This window comes from Mirounga angustirostris, unplaced genomic scaffold (assembly GCF_029215605.1).
Source record: "Mirounga angustirostris isolate CCGP_5_RB_7025 unplaced genomic scaffold, mMirAng1.0.hap1 SCAF_3, whole genome shotgun sequence".
In the NCBI taxonomy this organism is placed as follows: Eukaryota; Metazoa; Chordata; class Mammalia; order Carnivora; family Phocidae; genus Mirounga; species Mirounga angustirostris.
In genome coordinates this window covers 93,051,441-93,078,952 of record NW_026991711.1, presented here as the reverse complement: position 1 = coordinate 93,078,952, position 27,512 = coordinate 93,051,441, and the positions used below count along the sequence as shown (strand labels likewise).

General features: G+C 39.7%; 1 protein-coding gene across 4 annotated transcripts in view; it reads right to left on the bottom strand.

Annotated features, from left to right (window-relative positions):
* Nucleotides 1-27,512, bottom strand: part of CLASP1 (cytoplasmic linker associated protein 1) — a 263,675-nt gene that overhangs the window by 69,998 nt on the left and 166,165 nt on the right. For 2 of the 4 annotated variants that reach the window (XM_045869025.3, XM_045869027.3), the window contains exons 20-22: nucleotides 26,347-26,394; nucleotides 17,223-17,327; nucleotides 12,990-13,157 (exon numbers count right to left, since the gene is read on the bottom strand). In XM_045869025.3, coding sequence (XP_045724981.1) covers nucleotides 12,990-13,157; nucleotides 17,223-17,327; nucleotides 26,347-26,394 — 321 coding nt within the window. The remainder of the gene's footprint in view (nucleotides 1-12,989; nucleotides 13,158-17,222; nucleotides 17,328-26,346; nucleotides 26,395-27,512) is intronic. The other 2 variants (XM_054506248.2, XM_054506249.2) reach the window with 1 other exon arrangement.

The window sequence follows — 27,512 nt, the reverse complement described above, 5'->3', positions numbered from 1 at the left end:
TTATTTAAAATCCTAATGTATTTTAAAAAACCTTTGAAGAAAAATGTTAAGATAAAAAATGCTTTCTTTTTGTGAACAAGTAAGACACTATTTGGACAGAAAAAAAAAACAAAACCCCTCTCTATTAGCCATAATGAAGCATTTAGAATAAAAGGAAAGCTAAATCTATTTTACGTGAATTGATCTTTCTTATAAAGTGATATATTTAAAACTCTAGATATGTAACAAGAGTTCTTTAGAAAACAAGAACTCTAAAAGTGAGGTGTTACTTAGCTTTTTTAAAATGTCAATTTCAAAAATTACACCTTCCAGCGCCACCGAAAGGGGAAAATACTTAAAACACTGCTAACCAAAACGTTATACAGTCATGAATTTTTATAAAGAAACAAAAATTGTATGTTATACTATCCCCTTTTTTAATGCACTTGTTGGTCACACTGTATGTTGTCTTAGCCGTCCTGTTTAAAAGATGATTAAATGTGCCATATAAACTAAGAGACCACAAAGCAATTATATCTAGATCTCTCCCCATATATACATATATATAATCAGTTGACATATGAAACAAGTGTAAATTTGAGATTTGCTGTGCATATGGTTTTATACATCTTTGCTCAAGTCTTTTTTCCATTAAAAAAGGGTAGATAGTAAGGGATTTATGAGTAACAAAATGAAAATACTTCAGTTGTAAGCCATTTAAAAATTACCCAGCATAAACTTAAATAAAACGGAATCTAAAAAAATTAAAAAAAAAAAAAAGTATATCTCATGCCAGCAATTCTTGCTCCAGGGATAATACTGATTTTTTTTTGACAGAAAATTTTTTGACAGAAAATTAAAACTGTAAGAACAATGCAAATATTCTGTGCTTCCCAGATGCGTACAGCTCTGCCATACACAGTGACTGCATATCACTGGATATATATCATAGATCATTTGAATTTCAAATCTGAAGGGGAAATGTTTGTCTGGATCTGAGCAAAGTTACAAGCCTTTTGTTTTCACCAGAGCAAAGTCTGTTCTACACTCACTGCTCTGATGTTATGATGAAGCTCCATTTCCCAAGAGATGGATACGTGTGACTGTGCCCTCAGTCTGGCCCCTGATTTTCAGGGGACTGTACCCTTCAGAGTGTGCATAATAAAAAGCATAGCTCGCTTCGCTTAGAGGAAGAACAGAGAAAATAACTCCATGAATTGGTGACAGTTGTCCCCATCAACAGGCTGTGATTTAATACATAATGCCTTACTCAGGTAAGAAAACTGTAGTTATCATAAAAAAATGATGTCACTTAAATCCAGCAAACTGATGCATTTCAGTATGCTTACTTTTTGCCCCAATGGCTGACCGGGGCACTTCTGGTATCGTTAAAGCGGGCTGGGACGGAACATTTGGGGACCACAGGCTGCAAAGGCTACCTGCCGCCTGACCTGATTACCTGAATCGTGACCTTGTTTTAGCGTAAAAGTTTTAGGACAAATATTTATACATATGAAATCATGCACGCTAGGACTTGGAACATTTAGTAACTAAACAGTTCCTCCAAGTAATCAGAACTTGACACTAATAATTAACATCAGCAATCAACACTTTTTGGGAGCAAAGCCTTTGTGAAATGAAAGACTGTCGGGGGACCTCCATCCCCTCTTTCCCCACAGGGACTTTTCGGGATACCTATTTCCGGTGACTGTTCTCCTATTTTGGGAGAGAGTCAAAAGAGGGGTAGAAGCCCCTCCCCGTGTTTTTGTTTTGTTTTCACATTAACATGAACACTCGAGAAATGATGTTGTCAAAAGGCTATAAAGCATCTACGGCCTATTAACAGAACCATAAACATTCAACAACTTAAAAAAATCAAAGCACGTTGGGGAAAACAAATATGAAGGGCGGACATGCCAAGTGCTAGCCGACACTGATGAAAACAAATGCGAAAATGGGTGCGAAACTGGAACATATGAAGAAGCCAAGGCATGCAGTTAGCACTTGTTCACCTGACTGCCCAACAGTTTCAGCAGTGGAGAGGGCACTAGTGGACCTGGAATGACGTCGAGAGGCTGCAGGTAAAAGGAACGGCAACACCCACAGGATTAACACAGAAGTACCCCAGACAGGAAATGCCACAGTCCAAAGGGAACACACAGACTGCTCCCAACAAGGCCATGTTTTCTCATGAAAGGGAATGATGCTGGAGATGAATGGAGAGCAAGTGCCAATCCCCAAACTCTACGGCAGCCTGCTGGCTCTCACAGGGCTAGCACACACACACAGGCACGACAAAGGCACTCTTTGCGGTGTTCCTTAGGCACCAGCTGAGCTCAGACTCCAGGTTTATATTCACGCCACGAAGCCTCAATGAGCCGTTAATGGAGATATGCAACATGAAGGACATCAGGAGTCACAGAGCGCCGTCTATATACCGAGTGGAACAGCAGGAGAATGGATTATTTACTCAGCTCACGAGATGCCTCATCGGTACGTGATGCATATGCAACCATGCACCAAAAACAAAAGCATAGAACTTCGTCATGTTATCTGGACAGAAATAGGATGAAATCATGAGAAAGGGGCTCAACAAATGAAATTCCGTGTTCCCCCAAATTTTTGCTCTCCTGTTGCACGGATACCCTAATTATCAATGAACTTATTGTTAAACTGCTGGAGACGGAGTCGTAACAGGCTTAAGGAGCTTCCCTGGCGAGGCATTTGCAGTACTCTGGTTACGGGCAACCACTCTGCAATGCAGCTGGGGGCAAATCCTGGTGTGATCACAACCAGCTGGAGGACCTGAGGCCAAGCGCTACATCTCTCTGTGTCTCAGTTTCCTCGGCTGGAAATGGTGCTAAAAGTGGTACGTACCTCTTGGGAGTGGAGAGAGTTGCAAGAGCTCAGACACAGAGCACTTAAAGCAGTGCCAGGCACTGAGTAAATGGTGGGAGCAACAGGAGAGTGCTGCTGGTGCTGGCGGTGGCAGTGACGGTTGCCAGTCAACGCCAGTTTACAGGTCTACGTCAGATATTGCTGTATTAGCAAGTATTCACAATACGCATATTAATTCAGCAATCTGAGGAACTCTGTGCTAAACTCTGTCCGCACAGAGAATTACTTTCAGAAAGAACCGTAAAATAGGCTTTGGTTCAAAATATGAACTTATTGAGCAGAGTGCCATGCAACATATGGCTTTTCCTTACCTCTGGAAAAAAACCCAAAAGACTGTGTGCTTATATTCATTACTCTGGAAAGAACATGGTGGTCATACCAGGGAAAACTCACAAGGTTTAACAAAGTAATAGCAAGCAGTGCTACTTTTCACCCACGCTACTAGAGTGCAGTATCCTGCACATGTGAACACTTTCATTTCGTCATAAAATACCAGAACCTCAAACTCTTCAATATAACTTTTTTTAAGATTGTTTTTAAGGTAATCTCTACACCCAAGGGGGCTCAAACTCACGACCCCAAGATCAAGAGTCACATGCTCTACCGACTGAGCCAGCCAGGCGCCCCTATAATTTTATTTTTTCAAGCTCATGTCACTTTATGAATATGCACATATCTGGGTATTAAGTGGTATTAAATAGCAAAGGTTACCTGGTCGACAAATTTTTACCAGCTTGAAAAAGGAAAATTTCTAACTCCTCAAGATGCACACAAATAAACTGGCAATCTCTAAAACAGATATAAAATAATTGCTTTCCTTACAGAAGGAAGTTGGCAAAACACATTTTAAGACTGAAGCATACCATTTACTGTACAACGTATCAGCACCATATCCTAGTTTAAACTGAAAATAGCTTTTAAGCAATACCTGATGGTTTCTTATAAAGTCGTTCCCTGGTTCTGTTTCAACAGACTATTCTACAGTAAATCTGTCATGTAATGAGTCCTTTGTCATGTTCTCAAGTGAACATCCATCAGTGGAATCCAAGGTGGACCCAGTTATGTCAAAGCCTGATTTACACCAGAGCCCTTACTTTCACTTAGAAGTTGTCACTGTAACCAGCATATACATAGGCATGCCATGGAAATGGTCCAAAATAACTTTGTAATAAAAACGCAAACATAAAACCAATATATAATCACCAAAACATAATTATTTCCACACACCCCCCCCCTTATTTCAAACTGAAGGTTGAATCTCACTAATTTATAGAAGGGGTGGGAAACAATTATTAAAGTGAATGAGAAGGAGGAGAAAACTTCACATTGTCTGAAGGGCACAGCAAGTTACCCTGGGAACCACCTTTAGGGACTCATCTATGAATTCCTAGGTCCTAACTCCAAACCTGGAAATCATAATTGAGAAACATTGCTAGACACTTTCTCTGTGCTTAAGCCTGGAGAGAAAGCATTTAATACATTTCAGAGGAACAAATGAAAGACACTAAATTATCAAAACTTTCAAATGAGGCAGGGAAGCAGCCAAGCTTTGAAGTCAGGCTGGATTCAAAACCTCGTTCCACCATCTAGCTGTATGACCTTGAGAAAGTGGCTTACTCTCCCTAAGTCTCTGTTCCGTCATCCGTAAAAAAAAGGATGACAGTAACACCTGTCCCAGAGGGCAAACAGGAGCCATGAGGAGCTGCACCTGCTCAGAATGGTGCTGGTATGCACAAGCACTGCTCTCGTTCTCATTGGATAAAAGTCTTATGGACAGATTTAACCCAAGGAGGCAAAGGGGGCATGGCATAAAAATTCAGCTGAGAAGATGTTAACTATGGCCCTGACCACAACAGAAGACGTGTGCTGATGCTAGTTTGTTAGGAAGGGGAAATATCTGTATCCACATCTTCTGCCCTGGTAGGAGCGATTGTGCATCTCACCATTCTGGGTTGTCACCAAGAAAGACACGTATGCAGATCCATTTCGCCAAAGAAAGTGAAAACAAGACTAGATCACTCAAGTACTCAGGGTTCAATTAGGAGCTCAAGAGTTCAGCACACTTTGCCCGGTCCGCTGACCACATGCTGGATTCCAAAGGCTGCCTTCCATGGACAGTAACAAAAATACCCATTCATATATGAAATAAAAACACGGACTTGCCTAAGAGACCAAATAACCAATAAATAGATTGAATCGTTCACTTATGTAACAGGTTGTTTAGAAGGTCAGCAAGGATGCAGAGATATACAGCCTTAACTTAAGGAAAAATCACCAGTTCATTTGGGAAAAAAAAAAATCATCATTGCCACCCAATTTGTTGAGAATTCTGTTCTGATGCTTCAGACTGCTGTGGAATAGCTGATGTGTACAAGGTAAGTCGACCCACTTGGGATCTCATGGTCATCAGGTAGACTAAGTCAAGGGACTCATCTGGCATGGCTTTAACTGCATACAGGACAGCAGGTCATAAGGAAGTATATCCAGATTTTGATTATTGATACTGATGGGATAAAAGGATATTAGGAAGAAGTGTATGACACTAGGAGCAGAGAGAGGCAAATATTAAGACTATGTGTTTCTGATCCATCATCCACTTTCTGGAGTGACATTTTTATATTTGAAAGACCCAGTTACATAGAGTCAAAATAACAGACTGCTGCAGACCATAATTCCATATAACAACTTCAGACCTAGGCCTAACATTCTAAAATGATTTCCACCTGCTATGCTTATCAAAAGGAAAACAGTTTTACAGCAGAATGGCAAAGAACTGAAACACAATTACTGGAGAATACAAAATATTTTTTTGTGAAAAGTGTGTGGTCGTTCTAGAGGTCTCTAGGGATTAATAATTTGCACTACGAGGTATATGTCCATTTTAGACTATTCAAACTAAAAAGAAAAGGCAAACACGATATTCCATAAAGGAAATAGGTTTCTCTGTCGGTTTTTCTTGAATCCTAAAACCTGTGAAAATATAAACTCTGGCTATAAGAGAGACTGAGGTTGGTGGATGAGCAACCCAAATGGCACCTGGCTGGTGACCTGAGATATGGTACTAATACCACCTTATGGCGACCAAATACCGTAAATTTCTGCCCTGGGAGGGCATCGGGTCACAGCCTTTAAATAGCCTATGGAGCCGAGGAAGAATGAAAATATCTGACTCGTTAACAATAAACGTTGTAAAGTCATGCATTGTGCTGTACACCTCAGTGGCTTATCAAAAAGCTACTTTGGGCTTGCTTTAGGAGGAAGCACTGAAATGACTCACTTCACAAAAAAGCATGGCTAATACCTTTATCCATGCAGCTTTTTAATGTTATCACCCCTCAACTGAGCACATTTCATGTCGTAGACATTATCGCGATTTTATTTTTCTCCACCTTTGAACTGAATCACGTAGGGCCTGACCTCGGGTACAATTCAAAACCAACTGTTGAAATTCAATGACAAAAGATACACTTGGCATTCGCTCTACTTTTAAGAAGCAAGTCACTGTCACTGAGCGTCCCCTTATGTTAGAAGTGACCACGCAGATGGGCTTGCCGGCCAGCAAGTGGTCACAAATGGCAACGGCACAGAGTGAAGTGGTGTTTTTTTCCTCCAATATATAAAAATTGGAAATGGCCAAACTTCAAGCATGCAGAGGGGGGAGGGGACAACAGAGGGTAACTAAGGAAGAGGAAAGAGAGAAGAAAGGATCACAAGGACAGCAGAGGAGGGAGAGCAGGTCATTCCACCTGGCAGTGTGTGGGACAAGCATTTGGAGCAGGGCAAGGAACTCTGCTCCGAGAGCCAGTGCCTACGTGTACTCACCGAGTGGAGGAAAGCCCCGAGCGGGGCTCGTATCGCGGCTGCTCTCACAGCTGGTATTACGGCTGCACCCCTGACTCATGCTGGGTCGAGGGATACGGCTGCTCCGTGCTAGTGTGCAGCATGAGGGGTTTCAGAGAAGGTGAAGAAGTTTAATGAAGACAGAAAAACTCACAAAACGTCAGTCACATTCCGTTAACGTAATCATGACAATGTCCGCGCTGGGGGGTGGGGGGGGGCGCGCAGGTGCATCGTGAGTGACTATCCCTGCCGAGGCCTCACTGACTGGCATGCTGACAACAGGAGAGGGCCTGCATAAAAACTCGACTGTGCTCGAGGTTTCGGAAAGCTGTGGGTTTTTGTATGGAAGCGAAATAATACCTCAATGTAAGAAATGAAAAAGAAAGCTTTCCAAAGAGCAAACTGGCACCAGGAAATCCAAGATCAAACTCTTTTAGAAAATGATCAGTTCTTACGGCTTTAGCAAACTGGCTCGACAAGATGATAAACGACTAAAGCCATTTTCATATACACTGTGTTGTTAGAAAGATCATTTATTTTGGATTAAAAAACAGAATAAAGGCTCAAAATCCATGAACTTACCTAATTACAAGAAAGAGGGTTCACTTCTCTCAGCCTGGGCTTCTTTACAAAGAGAAGTTCTAAGGACTGACACAGCTGGAGAACCTGCCCACTTCAAGTAAGTATCTAAATGCTTCAAACATACTTAATTACCTAAACCAACATGTATAGAGAGTTGGGATTGCTTTCCCTTTATTTACTGGTCCCAACAATTCATTCCTGCTTTTTCTGTGGGAATCCAAACAGATCTGCCTGTGGTCCCTACTCAAGCACCTTCACTTTACAGCCTCACACGTGAGTCTGTCAATGGTATGTGGACTGACAAATCCCAATACTCATGTTAAAAGATCCTTCCGCTGACCTAAGAATGGCCAATTACTGTATGATTATCCGTGGGTAACTTTATTATCATGTTACAAAAACACTGAGAAGACAGTGTCACATGACTAGCTTAAGGTCTAACATAACTTGGCCATAAAGCTCAGATAAGACCAGGATGCTTTTGTTTTCTAATTTAACTTGAGGAAACAAAGGCACAGTACTGGCAAAATACTCAGAAATGACTCTGCATACTGAACGTGTATAGCCATCTCCATAATAGCTGGTGGGACAATAAATATGTCTGTCTTGAGTGGATCTACTCATTCTGGACCGGATAGAAATGTCTTCCCTGAACATTTTGGAAAAAATAAACTAGATTCACTGATGTAAAATCATTTTACATTTACTATATTGTAATGAGCAGAGCCTACTACTTCAAAGCCAAGGTGGATTTACAGCATGACCAAACTATAACAAGAATGTCTTCCAAACCGGAATCGTGAAATTCCCTGACAAAGAATATGGAAGTGAGAAACCAAACCAACTTCTTCCTGTGGTCTCTGCTCAGTGCTAGAGTTACATCAGACCCCACAGTTACATAAGAGATGTCCAAATGCTTAGGTCTGCACTGGCAAGCAAGGGAAAAAAATCAAGCGCAGGAATGCAATCTGAGCAATCTGTCAAAACGGGGCTTCACTTAGGATTGTCGAGTAATTCCTAAATTCGCCTTCATTTTGCTACATGACATGGAGGCACTGGGTTTTTGCTCAAACTGGCAGTGACTATTAATCAGTAATTCTTGATAATAATTCTGAACAGCTCCTATGATGAGGGTGCCCAGGGGCTAAATTAAAAAATCCTTAAAAAACTAGGGAGCATCCATTGACACCAATATATGAGAAGGTGCCTAGAACCTACAAAGTAATGCGGCTTATCCCTAGAGGATCAATACCACATCTAATTTGTGAAATGACCTCTCTGGTTCCATGCTGACTCACTCGTCCAGCCACGATGCCTCTCCTGTCTCAGCCTCCCCATAGGAAGGTTGGGAGAGAGAGCCCCTCATTTAAATGGAAGGGTACTGTGAGATAAGGTACACATGTGAGTACCTCTGAGTTCCTTGCTGAAAGGTAGACATGAAAATCTTATTTCACTACCCACTCCAAAACAAACAACTGGAAATAATAAAGACAATCCTGATAAGTGTTTCACACATGCACATGCTTAAGTTGAGCATTTTCTTATAGTTCTTGCCTGATCCCTTCTGTCACCCTGCTTCCACTCCCTTCCTTAAAAAATACACATGCTACAGCAATGGGAAATCTCTGCTCTCTCTCGCTGAGCCTGCTTTGTGAAGACAAGAGCATGAAAAAGGATAAGTGGACATGATCTGAAGCAACAATATGCATAATTCTTTTTTTTTTTTTAAGATTTTATTTATTTATTTGAGAGAGAGGGAGAGTGAGAGGGAGAAGCAGACTCCCTGCTGAGCAGAGAGCCCGATGTGGGACTCGATCCCAGGCCTCTAGGATCATGACTTGAGCTGAAGGCAGACGCTTAACCAACTGAGCCATCCAGGTGCCCAACAACATGCGTAATTCTTTTTTTTTTTTTTTTTTTTTTTTAAGATTTTATTTATTTGACAGAGACACAGTGAGAGAGGGAACACAAGCAGGGGGAGTGGGAGAGGGAGAAGCAGGCTTCCCGCCGAGCAGGGAGCCCGATATGGGGCTCGATCCCAGGAACCTGGGATCATGACCTGAGCCGAAGGCACGCGCCTAACGACTGAGCCACCCAGGCGCCCCCATGCGTAATTCTTAACAAGGTTTACCCTCCTTAGTATTTCAGCCAGAGAAAGTTTATTCACCCCTTTGTGCTGACTGGCTTCCTTAACATAGGCTAGTAGTAACATACACAAAAAGAATTCTGCTTATGAATTTGTAAACATCTGCCCACAGTTGCCCCACGCCCCATTAAAGGACATCTAGTGGTGACAGCAACCGTTCAAATGCTGGATAATTTAAAACACGAGAGGAGTAATGGCCACTTCTGATACCACTTCCAAAGACCACTCTATAAAGAGGATTTTAAGTAAGTATATCAATATATGATTTTTATAAAGACTAATGAATTAGATGGTGAAAGCTAAAAAAAAAAACAATATCAAATCAGCCTCTTTATGGAGTGCCAAAACTGACTGTTCTCTATGAGAATATATAATGTGAAGGCAAAAGAGAAGAGGAAGAGACGATGAAGACATGCTTGCCTTTTGAACTTTCTGAAGGCAGTATTCTTCGGTGGTTCTGAAGTCCTATGCTTACAGGAAAGGCTGGGAAGCCTTGAAAATCCATCTGATTGGCTTCATTTCTTGAGAGACACTCTACTTTTGTAGTGTTTGGGGGGTAAACCCGACTTCAGCCTTTTAAGGAAGGGATGGATCCTACCAGAACTCACATCAAAAGCAAAAGTACAAGAGGAATAAGGAGCACTACCATGAAACATCTCTACAGTCTGGACATTTTCATGTTGTGGTCTTGTACACAGTAGTCTAATTTAACAGGTGACACTGATTACTGTTAATTTTTGCTTCTTTCAAAATATTTTGACCAGAAAATCTGAAAACAGGATGTAAGCTGCCAAAAATAAAAATTTTTATAGCCTTTTCAAGAGATGAGTGGAAGAAGGAAACTAAAGGCAAACTTTCAAAATATAACTGCTATAGGTATTAGCTATTTATACTTTATTATTCATCAAAAACAGAATAAAACCCCAAAATGAAACAATTTACAATCTATTCTGTTTGGCTGAACAGTTTATGAAGGAATAAACTGCCAAGAAAAAAGAGAGTAGCAGGGTTTTATTTTGTTTCTTGGTTATACAACAGGAATTATATCCTGTTTTGCTTAAGAAACCTTAAATGCTAAAGAAGAAGAGCTTTGGTGTCATTTTTATTACAGATGAGGCATAGCTGAACCAAACATAATTTGTAGGTAATTTGTAGAATTAATTCTCAGTGCAAATTCCAAGCCTAGCTTAGCAATGATTAAAACTATTAATTGGTTTGGGACAAAAGAAAATATTCTTAAAAGACGCTTACCCCTTTTTCGAATACTTATATTTCAAGTTGCTATACAATGAACCAAATGTTTATAAACATTTTGGTATATACAGGCATATACCCAGTATCTACTAAATGTTCACAACAATGGACAATCTACTGCTAAAGATGCTATGTATCTGACACCCTATAAAATGGAATCCCTCAGCAGTACTATAGGAAGAAGTGGAAAGATGTACTTGATGCATTTATCTATCTTTATATCTGTGTGTATTCTCACCATGTGCAGAAATTTAAATATCTTCTTTAATCAGAATTGTATGTATGACCTCAAAGCTTTACACATAACTGATCCCCTTAATGAGCATCAAGGAAATAACTTTGTCCAAAATACTGTTTCAAATAAGAACTCTCTGGAAGAGAACAGGTTCCTATTTAGTTTTTACTGATGGATGATGTTTCATAGTACCTCGTAAAGGCTTAATAAATGCTGTCTTTTCAACTATCCACAACACAAACTTCCTAGTTAAAACCATGGAATACCAGGTCCTAGAGTTATGCTAGTCAACCTAGGGCAGTTTCTTTCCCAATTTCAAGAAAAGGTAAAAATGGCAACTTTTATAAGAAGTCAAATCCTAGAAAAGAAAGAATTTTTAAAAGTATGAAACTAATCTGGATCACCAAGAGACTTCCTATACACATTTAGCTAACTACCAAAAAGGGACAGCCAAAACCTCATGACTAAATATGAAATTAAATGCATTTTCCAAACAAAACTAGATCCAAACAGACATATGTTACAGCCTCAAATCTGAAGTTTAGACATTCTCATCATGATACTTTCCCTGGTGTATCCACATAACTTGTTATCGCTGGATCCAAATAACTTGTCAGCTCAGGGACCACGCTATGTAATGCCAACAGAAAGTTGGGATCACGTAGAAATTTCTCACTTGCTTTGGAAATGTTAGTCAAACCAATGCCTATTCATTCTACCTCTTAAATATGCCCCTGCTCCCCGCCTTCTCATAGCTCAGGTGGCCTTGGAGGACTTTTAGAAGCGGCACCCTCTCAGTCCCACTGCCCTCGTCTCCCACCTCACCCTGACAAACTTCCTTTGCTGCAGCTCAATGAATTACCTCTGGTTCCCATAGCACATTATGCTTCCTCCCATCTGTTTCTGGACACACTCCTCTCTGCCCTAGAACACCTTTCTTCTCTTCTCCCCACCCTGCCTAAGCCTACCTTACACATCATCAAAAATGGACCTATTCTGGCAAGCCTCCCCTCTCCCAGTCCTTCCAGATTTCTCTCTTGGGTGGACTGGGGTAGGCAAGGGTCCTAAGACACTCCTTTCCTATGGTCCCAGAGCATTATATCACAGTATCTGTCATACTATCTTACATTTCCACCCCTAAGACCACAAGCTCTTTGAAAATCAGAAGCTGTATCTGTTTTATCTTCTGATCCTAAGGTTTAACAAAGTGCCTGTGCATCACAGGAAACATTCAAGTAAAGCTGTTAACAAGATAAATAAATGAGAAAGAAAAGCCAATAGGACTTATGAATATAGTAGTACTCTGATTTCACATTAATAGATTTTTACCCTTAGAAAACAGTAAAAATATTAAGGAAGAGGATGAACATAGATTTCTCATAATATATTACAAAAGATGTCTTTTATATTAAATAGATTATATAGAAATTAGATTTGAATAGACTAAGCTGCTGAGAGTAATTGATATAATTCTATACACTATCACAAAGAAACTAAATACTACAACACAAAAATAGTATATATTTGGTTTTCATTTGTTCCTAGTTTTCATGTTTGAACAGTACTATGTCAAAAGTAACTATACACATTCTTTGACCATAAGTTCCACCAATTACGTCAGAGAGGATCAAAATCAAAATATACGTGGACACTACAAATTGCTTTTGAAAATATATATAGACTAACGGCTACTTAGCGCTAATCCATGAAAGATGAAAAGCAACATTGCTCCTAATTGTGAAGAAGACAATCCTGCCCACTCCCCCCAATTCTAACATTTTGTTAAATGGCTCTAAAACACAAAAGCCCACAGTGACATTAATTCTTTTCCGTCAATCTGAACGGTGAGGCTCATGTATTTTTCGGTTGTGATTCAAACCTGAACATGCCATAATCTGTAAAAAGCACAAATCAGAATGTCTTTTAACACAGGCAAAATGACATCCTCAGTTCAAAAGGAGATCTCTATTTCCAATATTAGACAAAGTCATTACATTATAATAAAAATCATGACCAAGTTGGGAATGATGTTTTGAGGTCTTTGAGAATCCTTACCTAATCCTATTCGGTTTGGACTTGTTTCTCGGCTACATCCCTGACTCCTGGGAATCTTGCTTCGTTTTTCTGAAGAGGGGGTCACAGGTGGGCCTCTTGAGGAACCCCCAGCAAGGCCACCATAACCACTTCCCAACAATTTCCCTGGGGAACTTGACCGGCTGCCGGCTAAAAATGAAACAAAACAAAACTGAAGAATGGCTGTAAATCAGGGACTAAACTATAACAATTTCAGAAGTCAGTAAACACATTATTTGGATCAAATACTTTTATATAAAAATGGCTTTTTTTGTTGGTGGTAGTACTATTTTTTTTTACATGGAGCATAAAAGAACATCAAATATCATAAAAGAATGTTTATACAAAGAAGAATTACAGGTGGAGTCCTACAAAAATGACAGTAAAATTTCTGATTCAAAGAGCAGGCTGAGTACAAACAGCTCCCTGTTCCACAGCAAATTTCTACAAATAATCACAAAGGTGTTTATTGTTTCGTTTTTTTATGCTATAAGAGTTGATATGTGAAAAATTTTAAATATAACCATTAGAAGAAGAGAATTAGAAGTTTCTTAAACATTACTGGAAGAATAGATCCAAGGACATCCCATTAGTTTAACAAATGGAAGAAAAGGAAGCAGGAAGGTAACTAGAAACATGGTAAATAAAAAAATCACAAAATAAAATGGTAGGAATAAACTCAAACATATCACTAATCATAATAAATGTGGCTGGATTAATTTTATCTATTAAAAGACAGAGATTCTTGGATTGGCTTTTAAAAAAATGAAACTCAACTGAATGTTGTTTATAAAAAATAAACAACATACCTAATACAAAACAATAAAACAGAGTGAAACAGCATTAAAAAAAGGACAAAGGATATCTCATATTGATAAAAGAATCACAGTCAATGAAGACATAATAACCACAAACGTTTATGCTCCAAGTAACACAGCCTTGAAATATAATACATAAAACTGATAAAAATATAGGGAGAAATTCAGGTCATTAATTATTAATGCACCTCTAAGGAAAAAAAAACAACTAAAGAAACTAATAACTAATACACCTCTGAAATTGACAGAGCAGTCAAAATTATACAGATATGCATAAACACACGTCCCACATACACACACATGTACAACAGAAGACATTCTTTTCACTTTTCCACACATATTACAAAAACCGACTATGTACTAAGTTTCAAAGGAAATCTCAGAAATCTACAAAAATAGAAATTACAGAGACCACATGCCCTGAGATGTACACAAGAGAATTAGAAATTAAAAACAAATCATATATAGTAATTTTTATAAATGAGTAAGTGGCTGGATAGCTTTATAACCATTTTTCATGAGATAACATTCTTTCTTAAAGAAAACAGCAAAATTTTAAAGATCACATCAATACACCGAAATACACTCTCCTTATTAAGTAGAGAACGCAATAAAATTCTTAAACATAAAGTGCATGTTATTATGTACCAGAACAGAATGAACCGGAGATAAAAACCCTTAAAAGAACACTTAACCTGGAAACACATGCCTACACCTCCATCATTCAAATTAATCATTAAGGTGATCACTCACAAAAATTAGGACTTTATAGTGACAGCTACAGTTTAAAGTGAAATTCATTATAAAAACCACTGGTATGCATCACCATGAAGAACCTGTCTCAGGATTAATCTTATGCCCATAAAACTTTGAGCACCCAAATGAACTATTAAGCTGTGTAAAAGGAGAAAAGAAATCCATTCCAAACTCTAGAATTTGAACATACAGAAAAAATGCAGAAAAGATTAACTAAGCTCATAATAAACAGAGAAATTAATATTGTGCAAGGAACATGGGACATGGGGTGAACAACGCAAAAAAAAAAAAAAGGCAAGAAGAGAAACGGCTTACCACCAGCAGGATTAGCAGATCTGGATCCTTGATTATGAAAGCAGACCAAAGGACAGGCAAAAAGTGGATTAAAAGACAATAGCACAATACAGAAGGTCAGCATGCAACACAACACCAATGTCTTTGTTCACAAACACATTAGCAAAATAGTTTTTTCTTCTAGGTCTTCTTCCTCTTAGTCTACTTTTGTACTTATGTTTATTTTATTCACATCATACTCTATCAGCATTTATTTCAGGTCTGTTCATGAAACACTTAGGAACCTACAGTGTGCCAGGTCGGGTGCCAGGCAGAGGAGATGCAGAGAAGACAAGCGTCTTGGCCTCCGGGGGGGCACATCTCTCTAGTTCTGAGCAAGCGGAGAGAAGTGACTGCATCCTACTCATTTATGTATCCCTACCACCTTAACTGGTGCTTACCACATAGCAAGTGCTCAATACACATCATGAATTCAAAGAAACTGCTACTAATTAGTTTCACCTGAACATCCTATGCCAAATCCTCAAATATTTAAATATCAATCTTCACATATTTAAATCCTCAAATATTTAAAATATGCTGTTAAGGGCCCTAAATCTAATTAATCTAATGTTAATGAAATCTACTTACTATTATACCAGGACTATGAATGCTAGTATATCTACATTTGTAAGACATATAAATATGCTCATATTTACTTCCTATTAAAATAATTTTTTTAAATACTTAATTTATATGCCTAAGTTTAAGACCCAGTCTTGATTACTGGCTGGTGTTGTCTCCCTTCCTGTGAGTGGAATTTAGTGAATCAAGTAAAACTGAAGACTTTTAAAGTGGAGCCCCAAGGTAGGGTGCAGTATTTCTATAAGACTGAAGAATTAAAGCCCTCTCCTTGCCCTCACCCCCACTACAGAAGCAAAGTAGTCTCCACCATCTCCTAAGCAGTGAGCCAGGCTAGGGGCAGGAACCCCTGCAGAGGCCAATGCCAATAAACAGCAGACATAAAGAAACATACAGTATCGTTCAACCCTCCCTCTCCCAGAAAGGAAATAACACTGCACAGCTAAAGAACTAGACATTTTTTATTAAACTTCATTTTAACATACTAACCCATATTTTGAGTCTTGAACATCTTTGTCAAGAAAAATTTCTCTGCAAGAAGACCTGACTCATATTTATGAGGTCATGTGACCAGAGTACCCTATCCATCTGTGACCCCAGGCATCACTAGGGTTCAAAATAACAACCCGAGCCAGGATAGTGTTCCCAAGGTAGAAGCTGCTGGGCTACATACAGATGCACAGCCTATGTTGTGTTGTATATACCTGTGTGATACACCAGAAGCATGCGTGTCTGCATCAGATGAGCCTGGTGGCAATGTATCACCGATGTTACACTTTCTTTTCAGAAAGGTATTACACTTGTTTAACATGAGGCCTAGAGTTACCAGAGGGACATGGGAGAGTATCTGAATTCCCAAGGAGCTGAGAAGGGCATTCTAAATACTAAGCAGAACCTAAGGTTTGGCCACAGACTCTCTACATGAGCCAGACAGCTCCTGGGGCCACAGAGGAGGCAGACACATATGGGTTGGGGAGTGCTGCACGGAGGGACCGTGTGCAGCTCCCAGGGAAGGGGAGCCTTCCTCCAACATGCTCACCCTGCCCGGGAGAACTCGGACACCCAGCTCTATGCACACAGAGGGAGTGGGGGACTCAAAGGCAAGTGTGGCTGGGAAATGAGACACCGGGGTGGTTCCTTAGAGCGATCTACATACACTCCTTCCACCTATGGCTGCTTTCATGGCCGATGCTAACAAGCCAAGTGACTCAACATGTACAGACAAGCAGTAATGGAAGCGAGAGCAGCTGGGCAAAGCGGGAGCCCACACTGGCAGGAAGAGAAGAGCAGGCTGCAAATGTTAGAACACAGGGTTAATGGGGAGAGCTTTTAATGGATTTGCTTATTACCACTGAAAGAGAACTCCACATTAAAATAATCCCCAGGTACTGCTCTTAAATTGCATCAGAGGGAGTCCTTATCAACAGTAAAATGGGTCACAGCCCAGGTATGTCTCAATTTGAGATGCTTGAGGAAAGGGAGAGAAACCACGTTTTAATGTTTAATGCTTAATAATATAAAATTTAAATCACCTGGCAAGGAGACAAAAGCATCCTGGACTACTCCATGTTGTAAGCTTACCCAACAAACATCAAGACTACTCACGGCAGCTTAGAGCCACACAAATGTGTTTTTCCCCTGAAGTAATGAAAATACTATCAATCTTTCAACTGTATAATGGGCTGTTGAACAAAACTGAGATAACAGTATAAAATATACTTCTTACGCTGGGACTGTGAAACCACTTTGGCGCGGCTGCGGCCTCGACTGTCAGGTGTGGTGGCGACATTGGTGGCGCTCCCAGAGCTCTGCCGTCTCGTGCGGATCCGACCTGGAAGATGCAACAAAAATGGTGTTTCCATCGTGTTTTCAGCCAGTGTGACCTACTCAAGAACACCACGCACACCACGAACAAGCGGCGCTGACGGGCCACCTGCAGGGGCGCGTGTCTTCCTCCGGTGCGGTCCTGACCCAGTTCCCTGTGTGCACACGCATGCGCATTCCATCTGCACACTCAAGTTCTGCAGATACGTTAGCAACTCCTGAGAGTGAGTCATGAACCTGGAAGGTGCTTCTGTTACAAGTATTCTAGCATACTATATTTTCCAATGAGGAGGTGATATCCACTTGAGGATTTTTTTTCCACAATTTTTTTCACATTAAACTCTCTTACCTACAAATCTGTCAAATTTTCAAAGGCAGAAAATATTAGCTGTCATCTTATGAAAAATACTACAGGAAAAGAGTAAGTGCAAAACAAAGCAAAACACAACAAAAAAACAAAACCCTTAACTCAGCAATCAACAAAAGCTATAGCACCCTGGAGAATAAATGTGTTTTGATATGTAGCATTGAACTTCTATTTTAAAGCATGTATGCCAACAAGTTTCTAGCTGCAAAAGATGAAGACAGAATCAGCAGTATAGGAGTAGCGAGAGAAACAACGACCTAAAAATAATAGATGTCATAGGCACTTATGAAAAGAATTTGTCACTGTAAGTAAAGCAATCTGTTAACTCCCATTATTAAACCATGAAACCACAAAAACAAAAGTGAACTCAGAAATGCAAAATCATTGATGATCAGACTAGTTAGAGACTAAACTTTTTAAAATTCAGGGCTTCTTTGGTTTCAGGTGGGCACAAAGTGCCTCTCCTGCCACAGTTCAATCAGAACAGCAATCTGATATGGAAAACACAAACCAACAGAACTCGCATTGGCATCTTACATTGGCTCAAGACCACTTCTACCTCATCATTTAAGAGAGATTACAGAAAAGGAATACAGGAAAACAAATCCTAAGGCTTGAAAAAGGTTCAGGAAGGGGAGGTACAGAGCAATAAAAGCACTGCTTTAAGAAAAAAAATTAAAACTAGAAAGAATAATTTTTAATAGCAGTTTAAGCAAAGATTCACAAATTCTAGAATCTGTAGTAAGAGCTATATATACACACACACACACACACACACATCGTATTATACTAAGAGCTGTATATGTGTGAACTTGAAATCCTCATAAGAACATATAATTATTCCCATATTACAGATGAGGAAAGAGAGAAACAGCAGGATTCATTAATTTGTCCAAGGCCACACCACTGGTTTAGTTACCTGTGCCTGCCTGGCTGGCTGGCTGGCTGGCCTATGAGTGAGGGCATTTTACTTTCCTAAGGAAGTCACCAAGCTAAATCAAGGCAGTCACCAAGGCAAAGTGAACATGAAAAACCAACTGAATCTCACTTCCTATTTTAAATTTACTGTAAAACATTTAGGTCACAAAAAAGATATTTTAAATGAACATCCATACCCATTCAGCTTAAAAAATAAAAATCTTTGCTAGCGTCCCTGTACCCCCTATTTTCTCCCAACATTTGGTAACCTGATCCTAAACCCAGCATTCATCATCCCCTTGTATTTCTTTGAACTTTTAATATAGTTGTATAACCCACAAAACAGATGGCATTATTTAATATATTTCAAATGCTTTTAATTATATCACAGGGTATATATTTTTCCAAAACTTAGACTGTTTTGCTCAACATTTTATTTGTGAGGTCACTTATGGAAATGATTTTTCTGTAGGAGGTAAAGGAGAGATCCATTTTATCTTTTCCGTATGACTAACCGACGTCCAAATAAATTTTCCTAACCCCTTTCTTACTGATCTACGAAGCTGTCTTTTGTCATTTTACCAAGTACTTAAATACATACGTAGGCTTGTTTCTCAATTGTCTAGTGTCCACATGTCCACACCAGTGCAACATCAAAATGTTGTGATGAGCTTAAAAAAAAATCTTGCTAATTGGAAATCAGCCCACTTCTTCCTAAGGCCTTTGCTCTCTTCCACATGGATCTAAAGATACAGTTTAAAAGGACCCGTTGAAATCTTAACTGGCATTATGTGGAATGCAGGGTTAATTTGAGGGATGGGGGCGGGTGGTAAGACAGCTTTACGATATTGATCTTTCCGTGTTTTTCCCTTTATTTCACTTTCTTCAATGTCCTGCAACAAAGCTTTATAATTTTTTCTAAAAGTCTTACTCAATTTTTACACTTATTCAAAGGTGCCTTATTTTTATGACACACTATATTTTATTAAACTGTATTTTCTAACTTCTTGACAAATGTGAATGTAATTAATCTTTATATTTTGATCTTAATTCTGGGAACCTTGCTAAACTTTTGTTAATTCTACTAACTTGTATGTAGATTATCTGGAGTTAAGTACATAGAATACCATCTACAAACAAGACTTCAGTTTTTTCCCTTCAAATTCTACCCTTTCACTTCTCTGCCTTTACCCCACTGTCTCGGACACATAGTATGCACCTACATGGGCAGGCTTCGTTACTTTGAGCCACATTAAGAAAAAAAATTCTGGAATTTCACAAAAAGTAGGATATTTCAACAGACTAAGAAAACTCCTTTTCCTAACTGCTAAGAATTTGCCAAAATGTTTGTTGAATTTTTTGATGCTTTCTCGGCATCTTCTGAGATAAAAGGATTCTTCCTTTAAATGTGCTGAGCTTCATCAGGAAGTTTCTAAGCTATTAAACCTGAGATAACCTCCCATGCTTATAATGTACACACTCACATATAACGCCTCAACTGTACCTTCTCTGGTTTAGTGCTAAGGCTACCCCAGCTGCATTAATGAGTGAAGTAGTCCCACTTTCTCTTCTTGGAGTTTATGGAAGACTGGGATTAGCCAATTCCTCATACAATTTGTATTTCTTAATCCTGTCTAGTGAATGTTTAATTCCTATTTCATTAACTTGTACTCTTTATTATTTCTTTCTTACTGTCCTTTGGGTTTATTCTGTTCTTTTTCTAACAAATTGGAAACAACCTAATTGTTTCTCTTCTAATATAAACTTAAGGCTATGAATTTCCCTCTGAGCACTGCTTTTTTTTTTTTTTTTAAAGATTTTATTTATTTATTTGACAGAGAGAGAGACAGCGAGAGCAGGAACACAAGCAGGGGGAGTGGGAGAGGGAGAAGCAGGCTTCCCGCCGAGCAGGGAGCCCGATGTGGGACTCGATCCCAGGACCCTGGGATCATGACCTGAGCCGAAAGCAGACGCTTAACGACTGAGCCACCCAGGCGCCCAGCACTGCTTTTGCTTCATTTCATTAAGGACTGATATGTAGTTCAACATAATGTGTTGCTTTAAAAAAAATTTTTTTTTCTAGATCCCATTTGTTCATGTTTTGCTTTGGAAAAGTTAAGTTGGATCAGTACTTCACACTTTACACCAAGAAAAACAGCAAATGAACCTAAGATTAAAATGTAAAACATGAAACCACAGAAGTTCTAAAAGAAAACATAGGAGAAATCCTTTGTAACTTGTAATGGGAAAGTCCCTTCTAGTTTATGACTTAAAATTAAAAGCCAGGAGTTCAGTAAGTCTGACTACTTAATTTTTTTGTAAAATCTCAGTATGACAAGAAGAAAACTATGAGCAAGTTAAAGAAAATGAAAAATTGGGAAAAAAATGTTTACAATTCATATCACAAAGGGCTAATTTCCTTAACATATAAAAGGTTTCTAGGAATCAACAAGAAGTCCACCAACAAGCAGTGTGCTGGTAAATGTTTAACAATTGGCAGGGGGTTGGGGAAGGTTCCTGCAGATTTGTGTTTTCCAATTTCCCTGGTGTTATTCCCACCATGGCCAATTTCCAGCTACTGACATGAAATCAACCAGATTACAAAATGTCTGAAAATTTTACAACTGGCTGTCATGAAATAGTCAAGACAGCTCCAACATACCACTGCCACAACCCAATAAAGAATGAACAAAAGCTAGGAAAAGACAGTTAACAGACAATAGAAATGGCTCTTGAGTGTCTGAAATATTGTTCAGCCTCACTCAATAAGAAAAAAAATTAAAATGACATTAAGAATGCCACTTATCTAACGCCTACCAGAGTGGCAAGAATCTAAGACTGTGCTAATAGTCTAGCGTATAGGAAAAGAGGCACTCTCATTGGCATGTTTTAATCTGTGGGAATCCTGAGGAACGAGATTTGAGTGCCTTCCTCTATAGAAGCTCACTGCTCCTGTCCAGCACCCTTCAATTCATCAGGCTGGGGTTTCCCAGGCACCACAGATAATGAGAACTGAAACCACACTTATGTGAGAAGTGAGCTCAGTTACAAATGAGGGGAGATTGGTTTTTTCCTCTGGCTAGGACAAAGTCAAGAGATACCACGTCAACCTGAAGATAAAGAGGTTTTGTTCCTAGTACACCTTTTCATGGATCTATAGCACCTCGACAATGCTGGCTCAATGCCAACCTTACCTCTCCCCTGAGGGGAGTATTATGGCTTGTTTCTTGTCTGCCACAGGGACTCACATGTGTCACTAAGACCTCAGGGCACCCTTAAAATCAATTTTGGGGAGTTAAAAGGGCCTTTTTGTGTTATACTCAGATATAAATTTCTTCTGTAAGGAGAGAGTCTGTTTGTTTTCCCTATATTAATTTGGTGATATTATTCTAAGTGCCTACATACGCCTTAAAGAGATGATACAAAATACTCCATGGTCTTTAAGAAAAACAAAATCTACTCAATAAATGCAACAAAGAGTAAAAAATATATTTAAGTTCTACATTATGACCTGTTATTAACATTCATATTCATACTGTGTTATGACAGAGACAGAAAGTAGACATGAAAGAAAAAACGTACATAAAAGAAATAGAAATAAGAGGTATTAGAGAACTATCCAACAGAAAAAAAAAATTCTGGAGATGGACAAGAAACAAACCCACCCATCCAAACAAAAGCAGACCCAGAAGAAAACAAAGACCTGGAAGAGAGCAGCCTTTGACTTTCATGGAATGAAGACAGAACATCCATACCGAGCAGCTTTTTAAAAGAGCTGCTGAAGAATTTCTTTCAATCACACCGCCATTCTTCTAGAAGAGCCCTCAAAATGGGAAATAAAACCTGTGCACCCAATTTAACTTGCAGGCCTGGTTTTCCTACATTCAGTCCAAGGCAAATTAAAAAAAATCACTTATCAGACAGCTTCATGTTACTAGGGTTTCTGTCCTCCTTATGTTTCAAAATTTCAGGCAATTCTCAACTTAGAGGTTATAAAGATTAAAAGGTCTTGTAGGTAAATCTCCACTCATCACACTGGAGCCTTTTGGCATACATATCGGCTTTACAAACTCATGGCTTCAGGGCACAATTAAACCAACCTCTACTCATATGTGGCAATTTTGATAAAATCAAAATTTGGGAAGTTGACCCCTTATAAATTCTGTTACCTACAAGTACCATTCCCCCAAAGGAACAACTTTCCTCGTGTTTTTTAAAGATAAAACTAAAAGAAAGTTAGCATTCTTGTACTCCAACATACACATATTTTTTTCACTGTGTAAAAAAGCCAATCATTTAAAATTCAGAGTTCTTAAACATATAGCAATACCAAATGTTTTATGTCCCAATAAAACTGAACTAAAATCTAAGTTCCTTTTCCTAAAGAGCAGAGAAGGCTACATGGTAATTTTTATTTTGTAATCTTAAAAACCACCAAGAGGTAAGCACAGCCTTTGATTTAATAACGTATGATCATCTAGTCTCTGAAATGATCAGTAAGTTGTCAGCTCCTGTGGGTCATTCAAGCCCAGTAACCCTTCATTTAAAATTATGTGTTCCGGGAAAAAAAATATGAATAAGGCATTTCCTAAACCACAGTAACTAAAAACCCTGAGTATTAGATGGGAGTACACTCATTTATCACAGCTGCAACATCTCGTCACAGACTTTCCCACAAGCGGCAGAACCAATGACATAAATGCTTCCTTCTGAATCCCCCCAAATTATGCAAAGACAACCTGGAAATAAACTTTTTTGTCCACAAGATGAGCTTCTGTTGGTTCTTCACAAAAAATATTTTTTTGACTAGTTGCAAATGTGAAAAAGGCTACTTAATGGGTATGATAAAGAAACTCCCAAAGGAAATAAAAATATTTTCTCCATTCCTACACTAATGAAGTGGCCAGAATTCAAATGCACTGTCTGAATTTTGACTTTAGAGCACCCAACTATAGATTCCCAGTCATATCTTTGTCTCCTACTGATGAAAGCATCTGTCTCTTCTGGTCTCAGGAACTAGACAGGAAAGTACTTCACAGGCTTATTATTATTAACAAATTTTAAAAAGGCCCATAAGGATTTCAAAAATTCAATTTTAGTATATGTGTGGCCGAAGCGAGCACAGGATTCCAAAAATTCAGACAGGAAACTCAGGACAAGGTGATATTTACTATTTACTGCAAGTCATGATGTTTCATGCCTTTTCCTAAGAACCGTGTGCAGCTTTTCTGAGCACTGCTAGGTTTCACTGCTTCACAGCCAGGGTATCCTAGATGCGCTGGAGTGTGCGGTCCCCCTGCACCGTGTCCTTTCCCTCTCATGGGTGCTCGAAGCCTAAAGGTCTGATGTCCCGCCCTTGACAGCCTGCACAGCCCTGGGATGCAGAGAACAAGGCTCACCGGCTCCCCTCAACTAAAGCTGTCTTCCATTGGATTCTGAACCCTGTACAACAAAGGGCTCCCATCTCATTATCCCACCTTTCCAACTGGAAGAACCAGAAAGAGATGCCTCATCCTTAGTCTCTGACACAATAACTGAGTAAGCAATCTTCTGACCTTGCTCTGCACCAGTAAGAAAACTGATAAAAAGAAAGGTGAAAAATTCCTAGCGCTGGGAGAACAGCAGGCTGATTTCAAGTCTGTCACACAGGTGTATGAAATAAGAGCATCTAGAAAAAAATACAATCTCCCTTGGAACGTCTTCCCATTCCATCTACATTCCAGAATTCCGTGCTCCACTCCTCTTCCATTTAGGCTGAAGAAATGATGTAGGATCGTTTCTTTGGAAAGGAGAAATGTACAATTACTCATTACGGGCTAAAAAATGCAGAAAGTCACACCCAGCCCCAAGAGTCTGCTACTCTCACGAAGGAGGTCCTCATCATGACATAGGCTTCTTGTCCATTTTTCATTTGGGCAACTTTTCACTTCTCACACTTGTCCACCCCGGAGAACCACCCGTGGGGTTTACAGAAAATTCAGATTCCGTTGCTCCTTCCAAACCGAATCAGGATTTTCGGAGGGAAGGACCCAGGACTCTTCTCCTTTAGCAAGCTGCAGGTAATTCTTATGATGAGGTTCAGTTTGAGGAACACGGACCTTGGGATTATGCTTATCTTTTAAAAAAAACTCCATTCCTAATTTTTCCTTTATGAGTCTCTGTGGAACTAGTATATTGATTAAAAGTACTGTGAACTGCACACATAAAGACAGAACCAGTTCACTTAGCAGGCTAGCCTTTTAGAGTAGCTAAGTAATGTATGCAAGTAAACTAGCAGCTCTTAATTGTTCAATCATTAGGCTGAGGGTTGGTGGGTCTAAGCCACTAAAGCAGATGAGGTTCCTCTAAATTTCAATTATTTGAGGCATTATCCTGCTTTCCAGCCAGACTGTGCAAAGGGATGGTCTCGTCTAGCATGTGCTAATCAAAGACCTGTAGAGGCTGAAATGGTTAGGTCTAAAAGTCAAAAGACAATGCAAAATCAGGAGGAACTCCTGGAGAATGGCATACAAAGAAACCAAAGTGGATCTGGAGGCGTGTTTTCTTTCACCATGCTAGATCCTGTGTGTAGCACCAAACACAGCACATGGAAGGCATTTAATACACGGCTGGCGAGCGGAAGAACGAGGGTTGATGAATGAATGGGGTAGGTGTCAGTGATACAAATAAAAATGACATCATATAATTCAGTAGCATCTTTAGGGAAGAGAAAAGTGTCGTTTAAAATTTCTATAAATTACCCGGTAGAAAACTGTTACCAGCCTTTCACCTAAATAAATGACACTGAATTTATTTTCAAAACAGGAAAGGCAAATCCTGAGAGGCCCACAGAAGCACAAAAGTAAAGAGAAAGAAAGAGGAGGGAAGGAGAGCTACAAAGGGGGTGCTTCGGGCGTAATAAAATCTGAGACGAGCAGCCCACAGGACGACAGCACACAACGTCCTGGCAATGCTCCTCCCCCGAGGTGGGCCGGGGGCCGGAAACCACGTACAGCACATGTGAGGGACGGATTCACCAGAACCATGACAGAACACGGAAGGAGAGGAGAACTCAGGTCAAGGGAAGGCAAAGAGCCGGGGAAACAGAATGAAGAAGAAGGGGGGGGGGGGGGGGGCGGTAACATGCAACGTGTCATGCGGGGACCTCGGTGAGGACGAGTGGGCACCAGGCAACACTCAGTGAGCACAGAGGACAGGTGAAGGCGAGACACACCTCAATCACAGAAACAAACCGCTTACCCTCCGCTTTAGTGGAAGTACCGTCTTTAAGCAAATTAAAAAACAAGGGAAGGGATAACAGGGAACAGTTAGTAACAGTAAAAAAATTAAAAAGCAGAATGTTATTAGCTACTAAAAAAGCAAAAGTACAATTTAAAATAAAATTAAAAAAGAAGTTCAACAGCAAAGCAGATTCTGAAGCGAATAAGTGTGCCTTGTATTAAAATCGGCTTAGTATAATGTCGCTTTTGGCTTTTGGAAAACAGAACAAAACGTGGCAAACCCAGGGTAGTGCCTCGGTTGGTACGGTGTTGATTTTCTCTTTTTAGCCAACCCTCATCCTCTTCGGAGTTTCTTTTTCTTAGAACCAAGTACCAGGAGCATAAGGGGGAAAAACCAAAAACTAAAGTACTGAAGAGTCACCCAAAGAACAGAGGCGAGTAGGAAGCTGAGAGAAGCTAGCTCTAGCAATGACGCCTATCCCAGCTACACGGTGAGCAGCGGAAGCTGTACAGCGGGGTACCTGCGTCAAGGCCTATGGACTCCGTATCTTCCCTCACGTGTCTGGACTCTAGAAGTTCGGAAAAGGATCGTCAGCTTTAATGCTACACTTCTGCACAGATGTAATGTGCCAACCTAAGTAGTAATCGTAACAATTTCTCAGTAGGATTATGTGAAATTTCCAAGGGCTTTTGTTGTTTTGTGGTTTGGGACATGAGGCAAGTAGGGGCAGATGCTCTCTCGGGAGAGAACAGAATATTCCAGTCCTGTTATCTAAAGAGCTAATGAGGGGCTGAAAATTTATCCTCAGTGCTTTAAGAGGTCAATTCTGTATCATCAGACCAAAAGACCTGAGTGCTTTTACGAGCACTGAGGGAATTCTACATGGTCCCTATTAAAACATCCCAAATATGCACAGAAAAACAAAGACTACTGAGTACTCTAAAAGATGAGTTTTACTCAAATTTTCAAGCAATGAAACAAATACTGATGACAAATACTCAAGGCAGATAAAAGGTATTGAAACACGGGTACATACTTAAAAACTGACCTAAAATGAACAGAGCTACTCCACCCTGGGAGAGAATCATCCTGACTTCCCCCTTCCTTGATGACTATGTACCAACCTAACATCATAAACACTCTGATGTGATGCCACAGCAGTAAAATGGTAGAAAGGGAAAGCACTTAGTGGGTTCCTTCCCAATCACCTGTGTCTGAGGTAGTTCCCTAGAGAATCAAGACTAACTTAACTGACTTAACGTTCTAGAACAAACGCCTCTCACACTGTAATGTTCCTAGCACAATCTGTTTTTTCACCTTACAGGATAACCGGTTACAAAGGACTTTTATATCCTTTTGTTTATCCCCCACATGTGTCTGAGCTGGGTGACTATTACTACAACTAATTAGGTGGAGAAACCAGCTTCAGAGACTACGTGGCCCGTTCAAGGTCACCAAGCTAATCAGTGACAGCCCAGTAATCTTCTCTTGGTGCTCTCTCACTGGGCTTCCATGCTCAGAACACTTTTAGAACATTAGTTTCAGAAATGACTTTGGAATTGGTTTGTAAACCACATAAGTAATTTAGTCTCAATGTTCCATGAAGCTTAAGTTGTATGTATTCAATTTCCAAAATCCAAAATAAAACCAATCCAGCGAAGTCTCCAGATTTTGGCTTGAACGACT